Here is an 11036-nt window from a genome sequence, read left to right on the forward strand (position 1 = left end):
CATAGACAGTGGATACTGAGAATGATCAAGTAAATGGAATTTTGAACAGGTAAAGAGGAAACAAAGAATTAAGGTATCCCTGTGGAATAGTGCAAGATAGGAGTGCCCCACCCATAGTGTTATCTACAATAGGTACTCAGGGGAAAGGACCCCAAGGAGTCAGACTAAAAATGTATGACCAGCACAATTCTATGATCAAACTCTACCTGTCTACTTCCAGCCAGGCATCTCAACAATCAAGTTCTATCTAAATCATTCGCTCGTGTCTTCCTTTAGTCATGATGAAATAATGAGAATATCATAAGGAATAGAAAGCAATGCATTGGTCACGCCTCTTGGAGAGGCTGGTGGGATGTATCTGGATTAATCCTTACTAGGGGTGCTATTTTCCTGCATAGTCTTCTTTATCCAGTCAACATAGTTCTGTACCCGTGTGTAGAGCCCATAGGTCCCACACTGGGGTCCCCAGGACACCAGGCCAGCTACGTAGAATTTGGTCTTGTCATTGGGATCCTGTACAGCAAAGGCCCCACCACTGTCCCCTTTACAGCTATCCATGCCCTTCTCTCCTCCAGCACAGATCATGTTAGGAGTGAAAACATAGGCCCCTGCATCTGCTTTGGGTTTTTCCACTTTCACTTCTCTGCACTTTCTTAAAGGAGCTACAGGTAACGTTGCCGCTTTGAGGCGAAGAGCGCGATCTCTTTTCTCTGTTCGGCCCCAGCCTGAGATCAGTCCCAGGTCCCCATCCATGAGGTTGTAGTCGGAAGAGGTGCCTGGTAGGCAGATGGGGGCGACGGTGGGTCCCATTTTCACTGGGTCTTTCAGCTGCACCAGTGCAATGTCATTATCAAAATTTGTTCGTGCTTCTGGGACTTCCAGCAGCTTCCATCCCGGATGAATAAACACACGCTCAGGAATGAGCATCTTGGACTTTGCCAGCCGTGAGGTCTGCACCGAGGTGGACCCAACATACATTGTTGGCTCCTGGTTTCCCTCCACAACATGAGCTGCCGTCAGCACCCAGTACTCATCAATGAGCGCTCCACCAGCCCACGGGTTGTCAAAGAAGACTTGCCAGGGGAAGTTTTTAATATCTGCATCGGATCCGCCAATTATCCTCTGTTTTCCTTCAAAGGGTTCTCTGGGGACTCCACAGACTAGGAAGTAAAAAAAAAAAAAAAAAAAAAAAAAACACAGGGAAGGAGCAAGAAATGATACTGGCTTCCTGCAAATCCTCCAACCACTCAAATAATTTTACTTGCTAGGTTGCAGGGTTCTCTAGTACGAAATGGTTAATCCTATTTGGTCAACAAGCTCAATACCTGACCCACCCTGGTCTTACCTAAACACCCCACTTTGCTAATGTCATAGCAGGCTCATGGGAGAGCTCAGTTAACCAGAGACAGTATGTGAATCATTGAGTCCAGATGCACTAGTGCCTCACGCTATTCACAGTGTGACTCACAGCCCCTCTGGGGGCAGGGGTCCCCCTTCCACTTCCCAACTCGGCATGTGAGGCCAGTGCCCAACCAAGAGCCAGTGCTGGAAACCCTTTTCTCACACAGTTGGTGGAGGAGGGAAGCTTTCTGCCTTCTTCAGATGCCCAGATCAAACTTTAATCGCCTTCTTTACTGGAGTCCTAGTTGCAACTGAGTCCCTCCTAGTAAACCACAGGTCAGCCTAGGAAGTAGAGAGGGGTCCCTTCTTTGGCCTTGACCTGTCACTCCCAGTGACTGGTGCCATTACCATTCAGTTATACTAATAACGGAATTCAAGTGAAGCTGCTTACCTAAATCCCTTGCTAGACAGCCTGGAGGGACTCCAAGTTGAGCACAACAGGCTTTGGACTTAGACAGACCTGGGCTCAAAGCCTGCCTTTGCAGCTTGCTAACTCTGCGAACTTGCACCCACCCATTGACCGGTCAAGTAAGACTAATGACACCTAGCTCACAGGGCTGTTACAAGGAAGTGAATGAGATAATAAACACAACAAATAAGCTTGGTCTTTAGTTCTCAGTAACAACCAGGATGGTCTTTATCCTACTGGATTTGCCCCAGCCTTCTGCTACCCAACTCTGATCTTCCTCGTTCCTTGAATTCCTCGATATCTTGCTGCCATATAAACGTTTAATATAATAACTAGGTTATTTAACTAGTCTTGTTTTTGAATGTTGATTACTCACTCTCAGTTTTCAGGCCCTGTTTTTAGCAGTTCTGTATCTTCCCGTTGCAGCTACATTACCAGACACCAACTGTCGCTGGCTGACGCTTATATTTCCTTGCAGTCGGCCTGGCTTCAGTGTAGCTGAGGAGGTTCCCCACGGCCCCAGCAGCCCACGGCACAGTGCTACTGCCACCTCACTGAGCTGGACTCTGGCAGGCCACTGTTCAGTCCTTTCCCAAGAGGGTTACAGCTGCTTTCAGAAGGTGACTCCCATTCACCCATGCCTATCATCTCTCCCCAAGCCTCGGCCCTCCTTACCTGGAACACATTTTGGCAGCTCTGGGCTCAGCGCCTCATTCACCCAGCTCCCATTACTAGCACAGTGATACTGCCCTGGAATAGCACAGAGAACACAGGCCACACTCACCACCACATCTTCCCTCCCTCTTCCATTCTCCCACAGCCTGCCCCATTCTTTCAGAGCCTCAGCTCCTCTGGGATTCAAGTAGTAAATCAGATTAAATAAGCCAGAAAAAAATATCTTCCTCCAATCCCTCAGGCCTCTAGCCCGCCAGGGGAGACAAAGGGAACATCTCCAAAGCAGAAGGAAAGAAGGCATTGGGAAAGTGGGAAAAGAAAATACGAAGCAATGCAGAGAATGTATAGTGTCTCATCCAGCCCTTCATCTAGCACAACCAAAGCCTCCACATCAAGAAAGCCAGTCAGTGTAGCTTGCTGGCTTGAAGCGGAAGGCATTGCTCCTGTGGGCTGTACATGAAATAACTGGTCCAAAGGTGGGTAATCCCATGGAATGGATGTTACAGGGGAATTCCTGCGGCAGCTGTGAAGCTGAGCTGGTGACCTCTATGATGCCCTGTGACTGGTGCTGCCCTGAGCGTGCCCTGCTCTATATGAAAAGTGTATCTTTGGATGAAGCAGCCAAGGGGATGAACAATGTCTGCCCTATCACCTTCATTTGTCTCCAAACTCTCTCTGGCACAGACAGATTATGCTATTTACCCTCCAACACCTTCTCACTCTCTCTCTTCTCCAATAGGAGAAACCTACCATTTCCTCCATTTTCCATGTAGTAATACGGCTCCTCACAAGTGTAGCGGGTGACAGAACCAAACAAAGTGCTCTCTGGGTCTTCAACTTTACCATTCTCAATGGATTCAGGAATGCCACAGTCCACAGCTACCAGACGAAGGAAGGAGAGCGACAGTCAGGACAGCCACGTCCTCCAAGGAAGAGTCAAGGGGCCAGTTTCACCCTCACTGCTTCCCCACCCCATATCCACAGGCACACCTGGGATGAACCTCCCCACACCAGCCTCTCTGTGGCCATCCTCCCCAACTGGCATCTCTCAGCTCTCTGGCCCACTGAGATGCTAACTCAGATGGCCCTGTGAAAGCTGTAGTGAAGAGCCTGGTTCTCAGCGATTGGTGAAGGCCCACTGGAAGCCACAAATGCACCCACGTGGGGCTATTAACTCGACCTATCCCATGGCCCCTTTCTTGGAAAGAAACTTGCCGATCTAGTTGGCCTGGGAACAGATTCGGGGGCTGAACTAGAAAAGCCTCCATGACTGGCTTCCCTTAAAAAACCCAACCCACTCCCTCACATGCCTAAGAGGAAACCATGCATCTGAATTTGGATGTGCTGATCTTTCCATTCTCTCTGAGAGAAAAAGAAAGACTTCCACTTTGAAGAGACACGTACGTTGACATTTCAGTTTGGAATTACTCCACTTTCCATTGCTTTGACAAGTCGAATAGAAAAATGTTGCACCAACACGTCCCTGGAGAATAATAAACATCACCACTTATTTCTGAAGAGAGATATGGGAAACCAAAATCAAAACTGGAATTGATCTCTGGCCTTGGATCAATGAGGAGTCCTCACCACAAGAAGCTTGGGAACATCTCAGCAGACTGACCCAAAGCACCCAGGAGATAAGGCTGACAGATAGCTTTGCCCCAACGTGTCAACCCCCTTCCCCAAGAAGACTGAAGGCAGAGAGAGAATGCCAAGCTGGCGAGGGAGCTCTGTGACTCACAAGGGAGAACTACAGATCTTAAGCGGTCGTGTTTATGGGAAAGGCATTATACCTTGATCACACACTTACGTTGGTAAACAACTGGACAATTTCAGTACACTCATCCTGATCTGGGGCCAGGGATTGGGGAGAAGCCAGGATGGTACTTTACCTGCACAACTTCAAACCCATCCAGACAGGTTATCCGCACCACATCTCTAAACACATATTTTGCCTTCGCAGGCTCCCAAACAGAAGTGGGAGTTTCTTCTTTAGGACAGGGGATTGCTTGAAAGAACAGAAGTTGGGGCAAGAAAAAAACATTACTAAATAGTTGAAGACTCTCATTCTATTTACATCATTCTCACACTTTCTAAAATCATCCAGTTGTCCTCATTCCTGATGCTTAACATTCCAATACAGCAGATGTCTAAAATCATATGGCATTACCAACTAACCACCCCCAAACTGTCTGCACTCTCAGGTCTAGTTAAAAGATTACTAGGGGTTGAGGCATTCCTAGCAACCATTGACTGGTTTAGATTTTCCTGAGGAAGTGAAGTATCTCAGGATACTATCAGAACAACAATCTATCTGTTTTTTGAATTATTGTTGCTTTGTTTTTGTTTTGTTTTAGAGACAAGATTTTGCTCTGTTGCCCAGAGTGGACTCAGACTCCTACTTCCTGGGATTAAGGGATCCTCCTACCTCAGCCTCTCCTGGTAGCTGAGATCACAGGTGCTTCCATTGTGCCTGGATCATCTACCTGCTTTGATCCCACATTGTTTGGGGACTTTGGTATCACCAACCAAAGAGGCACTTCTAGGTTACTCACGATCTCCATGGTAGCGAAGTTTCCAGCCCTTGTTTTGCCCTGTTAGATCAGTTTGGAAGATGATATCAAGAGCATTACTCTTGGTTTCAATATTTAGTGGCCCAGGGAATCCATGACCGCAGTAAGGACCAAATTGCTGATCTCCTGCAACAAACTGAACGAAATGATGAAATCAGAAGAGGGAAAGAACTAAAGGAAAGAGATAAAATTCAGGGGTGGAAGATAAAAATAACAGAGGCATGAAATGTCACATAAAATAAGAAGCAGCAAAATAAGGGTCAGGAGAAAAGATAATTTTATCTTCAGGCTGAGTGCAGTGGCTCACACCTATAATCCCAGCACTTTGGGAGGCTGAGGTGGGAGCATTGCTTGAGGTCGGGAGTTACAGGCCAAACTGAGCAACATAGCAAAAGCCCATCTCTGTAAAAAAATAAATAAATAAATAAATAAATAAATAAATAAATAAATAACAATAAAAATATTAGCTGGGTATGGTGGCTCATGCCTGTGGGCCTAGCTACTCAGGAGGCTGAGGTGGGAGGCTTGCTTGAGTCCAAGAGGCCAAGGTTACAGTGAGCCGTGATTGCACCACTGCACTCCCGCTTGAAAAATAGAGCAAGAACCTGTCTCAAAAAAATTTTTTCTTTGTTTTCAGGGAGACATCTTTTTGTGTAAGTTGAGGGTAGGGGTATTAATCAACTGTCACGCACAACTAAACTGTCAAGGCAGTTTCCCTCTGAGTCAGCTGGTTCCACATCAAAATCTTCTCTCCGCACAGTCACCACCACTTGGAACCCTTCCTCCAGCCGGATCTGGTATTCACACCTTGAGTTCTCTGGATACGGTTTGGGATAATTGGGACTTGCAATCTCCCCAATCAGTGCAGTGAATACATCCCCACTGCAATTAACTAAGAGAGAAAAAGTGAAAGGGAGAATCAAATACGGTGTCAAGCAAAGGAATTCCTGTACTATTCTATGATTCCTTCTCTCAGAAACTGACAGTCCTCCATTCAAACTAACCTGAGATCCCCGCCCTAACTGGAGGGATGCAGCAATTACACATGCAGTACATATCAGCAGGAACACCCAAGCCCTATTAGGTTTCCATCACTTTGCTTAGGATGGAGCCTTTTCTTGTTGTGAACAGCCCCCAGTAGACTCTTTACAGGCATCTATCTCTCTTCTCCAATTAACTAACTTTACCCTGTAGTCTTATCTTCCTCCCTTCTTGTGGCTTCATCTCAGCTTATGAGTAACTAAGAATAGATGCCAGTAGTGAGTGATATAATGGACTCTGTGGACTCAGTGTGGGAGGAGGTTGGAAGGGGGTCGAGAAAACTGCACATTGGGTATAGTGTACACTGCTCAGGTAACAGGTGCAATAAAATCTCAGAATTGACCGCTAAAGAACTCATCTATGTAACCAAGAACCACCAGTACCCCCAAAACTACTGAAATTCTTTAAAATAATAAATAAATAAACAAACAAATAAATAAATTTTAAAATAAAAAAGAAGAAATGCCAAATGAAGGCTGGGCCTAATCGAAGTTGGAAGGGTGGACAAAGCCCTTTCTGAGGCCCCAGTCATTCCAAATCCCAGGGAACATGCAACCCTCTTGATACCAAGCTCACCTCCACAATTCTTCATGTCATCATGGAGGAAATACTCCGGGGGGCAGGAGCAGAAGTAACCACCAATGAAATTGTTGCAGAAGTGGCTACAAGGGGCATCTACAAAATCTGTGCATTCATTTATGTCTACAAAGAGTAGAGAGAGGCTGAGGTCAAGAACAAACACCAAGAAGGCAGAATGAGGTTAAACCCAAAACCTAAGGGTAAGAAAAAGTAGGAAAGGCCTGTTGCTTAAAGATCCCTCTAGGGATCGCATGTCAGGCTGGTTTATTCTATATTACTCTCCTGACATATGATTCCAGGGTTGAACCCTACCACTACACAGCTATATGGGAGCTCGTGTGTGCGTGTGTGCGTGTGTGTGCGTGTGTGTATGTGACAGAGCCTCACTCTCTCACCCAGGCTGGAGTGCAGTGGGGTAATCTCGGCTCACTGCAACCTCCACCTCCTGGGTTCAAGCAAGTCTCATGCCTCTACCTCCTGAGGAGCTGGGAACACAAGCACGCACCACAACACCTGGTTAATATTTTGTATTTTTAGCAGATACAGGATTTCACCATGTTGGTGAGGCTGGTCTTTAACTCCTGGCCTCCAGTGATCCACCCGCCTCAGCCTCCCAAAGTGCTGGGATTATAGGTGTGAGCCACCACATCCAGCCTAGGGAGCTCTTAATGTCAGAGATCCTTGACTTTTCCCATGTACGGAGCATTTCAGCTCCAGGGATGAGACTCTGCAAGATAAACATCATGATAATGCCTTCTGCAAGGAGGAATCAGTACATTCATTGCTTTATATGATGTTGGTCCTTCTATCAAATCTAAACAATAGTTTGGCTTTATGAGATGTCCTAGCTTCATTTTAACCTGGAGAGGGATACAGAAGTACCCAGAATTTGAAGGTTTGAATGCCATATATTGAATGGGTTTAAATACTACACATTCCTCGTGTGATTCTTGGCAAGTTATTAACTTTCCTAGTCTTTATTTTCTTCATCTTTATATGGAGCAAATAACACCTATCTTGAAGGGTTAAAAGTGATGATTGTGTTAAAATAGGAAAAATCCCCGACACATACCCAGTTTACAGTGGCTCTCAATAAATTACTGCGTATTATGTAATATGTGTTATTACCATTATCATCATCACCACTAACATATGATCATGCATTTGAATTTCACAAAAGTGATTTATGGAGGGACCCAGGCCAAGTCAACACTTTTTGTATGAATTACAAACAGAATCCCCATTCAATGTGTTGCTCAGTGGATTTCTCACTTCTAATCTTTTAGCTGGGTCAATAAGGCACATGCAGAAGGGTAAGCCTTACCTGTGGCAACATAGTATGCAGCAAATCCCGTAAAACGCTCTTCATTGGAAAAGTCTGACTTAAAGATCACCTGGAGTTTGTTATATGGGACTTGGAACTCTTCCACAATTGGAGAGTGGGGATTGTTACTGGTCCTCTGTCCACAGAGCCTCCCTTCTTCAATGTCTCCTGACATTATCTAAGAGAAGAGTCAACAACAAAAGCTAGGAAAAGGTAATATTTTGGTATGGAGGTAAGAGAAGGGACAGAGAGAGTAGAACACTTATGCCCCTAGGACTTGACTTCAGTTCACTGTGAGTACAGGTGGCTCTCCCTCCCACATCCTTATTCTACGACCTCAGCCCTGGTCTTCTCTCTCTATTCTTTTTGTGCTTATAACATACCTGCACTGAGTCATATGCACAGTTCTCTGACAGCTCTATGTCCAGATGGGTGAAGTACAGGTGAATCCCATACCCTTCAGGAACTTCTATGTCCCAAGATTTCTCTACCTCACTGGGGTATGCCTGAGGATAGTTAGGGGACAGGATCTCCCCATACATGGTAGGCTCAGCATAAACCCATGCCAAAAGGGAAAACAGGATAATGCACCTGAAAAAAAAGAGGCATAGATTGGCGGGTGACCCAGGCACTAGCAGCCTAGGACAGAAAGCGCTATTTCTCAGAGGCAGAAGAAAGGGGGAAGAAGATAGAGGTAGTCAGTCGGTCGGCCATAGGGGAGAATCTTAGGTCGGAATAAAGAAAAGGCCCAGGTCAAACCAAAACCCAGGCTTCAGATAAGAGCCCCCCACCTTTTATTTTTTTTTCAGACAGGGTCTCACTCTGTCGCCCAGGCTGGAGTGCAGTGGTGCGATCTCAGCTCACTGCAGCCTTGACCTCCGGGCACTCAAGTGTATTTACTACCTCAGCCTTTTGAGTAGCTGGGACCACAGATGACACGCACCACACTGGGCTCATTTTTTTTTTTTTTTTTTTTTTAATAGAGACAGTGTCTCCTTATATTGCCCAGGCTGGTCTCAAAGTCCTGGGCTCAAGCAATGCTCCTGCCTCGGTCTCCTAAAGTGCTGGGATTATAGGTGTGAGCCATCATGCCTGGCCCATGAGCACTTTTCTTGAGAAGATGAAGGGAATAGAGTCTGTGTAACCTCTGGAGATCCTTGATGACTTACCACATCTCTGGCGATTCGTCCGCCCTGGTGAGCTGCCTGTCTCTTGGTCCTGGCTTTCTGGACCTCGGGACTTTGGAGCCTAAGGGGTGGTAGGCCTGGCTGTATTTGTCTGACAAACACAGGCACCTTCTTTGGTGGTGCGGCGTCACCTGGGGCTCAGTGTCACCTTCAAAGGGATAACACACAGGTTAAACAGAGCCATATCACCAACATCGCCGCACGTCACCAGGCCCCTCACACCCTCCCTAGTTCAACCTCAACTAACTTTCTAGACTATAACTAAATTGTATCCTTCCCTCCTTGCCTCTCTGGACTTTCTCCTAATTTTTCTCCAAAGGAATCGAGTACTTTCTCCCAGTTTTCTTCTTCCTCTGTTGTCCTCCACCAGCCCCACCCCGACGGTATCAGTCTCTCTCCTGCCCTCAAGAACAATGCTCCCCTTTCCACTCGGGTTTTCAGCAGTCTTCGTGCATCATGACCATGCATCTAGGACAGCCCCTCTTCTTTAACCATGATCTCCTTATCTCCTCAAGCAGCCCTGTCTGCTGTTTATCATTGCGTGCATCTGCGTTGATGCTCCCAACGCCCACGGACGGAGGCAGGAGCTTCTTTCACTAGGGGAAGTCAGGGGCCTTGGAACAAGCAGTCTGGGACGGAAGTGCTGCCCTGCTGAGGCAGGGTTGCGTGAGGAAGGAGAAAAGGGACAGCCAAATGACAAGGAACGTAAAAACTTCCTCCATTCATTTTCCAGAGTTTCTTTGGGCTTTGTCCCTGCTGCCACCCCCGCTCCCCTGCCAACTTACTGAAAATATAAGCTATCTCCCCACAGTTCCTAGTAAAGTCTTGCTAAAATTGCTTTAACCCTGAAAACAGTGGTAGGTAAAAGGGTGAAGTAGGGGTGGATGGGGTGAGCTTAGGAAAAGTAGGTTGTCTATATTCTGCCTTTTTTAAATTCTGCCTTTGTCACCCTCTATCATTGCCCCAAGCCCTCCTACATGACGTTTTCTGCCTTTCTTTCTTCCTGCATCAAAGCTCTGCTCCTCGTTTGTAAGGATTTTACCTTCAGAAGCTGGTAGGAGCAAGTGGGTCAGTCCCCTGTCTCCTGCCAGTGGGCATGCTGGGCAACCCCTCCGGCCCCCAGGGACAGCAGCACAGGGCCTTGACGCTCCCTCTGCAGGAACCTCCGGTCAGCCTCCCTGTCCGGGTTCTGTTCATAAGAGTGTGCATGTCTGAAATTCCCTGATCTAAACAGAGGGGGCTGGGAGACCATGACATAGGGAAAGAGTAACTCAGCCTTGATCTTGGAGCTCCCTCTGCTTTTGAAACAAGGATAGCATCCTCCTCCCAGGCCTGAGAGGCCTCTATCCAGGGCTCCAAGCGGGAAAGGAGGAATAGGGAATTTCACCGATTGCTTAATGCTATTTTTCAGCCAAAGGGCGTGTTTCTGAGTTTTCAGGGAAGTCAGGTGATTTGTGGGAAAAGGCGGGGATTGGTACCAGGGGAAAAAACCAAACCCAGAAAGCCCAGCCCTCCAAATGTGTGTGAATCATGAATTAAGGGAAAGTAGTTATCAGAAATGCAAGTCATCTCTGCTTTAAAGCAAATGTAATGGTTGATAACGACTTACACCGAGACCCAAGGCGGTATGGCGTGAGGCTGCCTCTTCATAACATCCCTCCACATCCCTTCCAAACATCGAAATTCCACCCCCCAACTGAGCCCCTTTTCAGATCCAACCCAGAGTCCCTTATCCATAACCCTCGGAGCCAGCTGTATTTCGAAATTTTATAGATTTTTTTAAAGCTATGTAGTCCATGGACCCAGTATTAGGTAATACCTCCTCCTCTCCCTCCCTTTATGGACCA

General features: G+C 46.7%; 1 protein-coding gene across 1 annotated transcript; it reads right to left on the reverse strand.

Moving 5' to 3' along the window:
- Positions 1-263: 263 nt before the first annotated feature.
- On the reverse strand, positions 264-9337 carry LOC113222930 (complement C1s subcomponent-like; the record flags this gene model as incomplete). The annotated part of the gene is made up of 11 exons (XM_026452502.1): positions 264-1160; positions 2486-2560; positions 3236-3364; positions 3890-3968; positions 4378-4493; positions 5041-5194; positions 5751-5950; positions 6676-6801; positions 8003-8180; positions 8386-8593; positions 9172-9337. Coding segments are annotated over 11 exons (2228 nt in total), but the record flags the coding sequence as incomplete, so codon positions are not given.
- Positions 9338-11036: the final 1699 nt, after the last annotated feature.

This window comes from Piliocolobus tephrosceles, unplaced genomic scaffold, assembly GCF_002776525.5.
Source record: "Piliocolobus tephrosceles isolate RC106 unplaced genomic scaffold, ASM277652v3 unscaffolded_36518, whole genome shotgun sequence".
NCBI classification, from domain to species: domain Eukaryota; kingdom Metazoa; phylum Chordata; class Mammalia; order Primates; family Cercopithecidae; genus Piliocolobus; species Piliocolobus tephrosceles.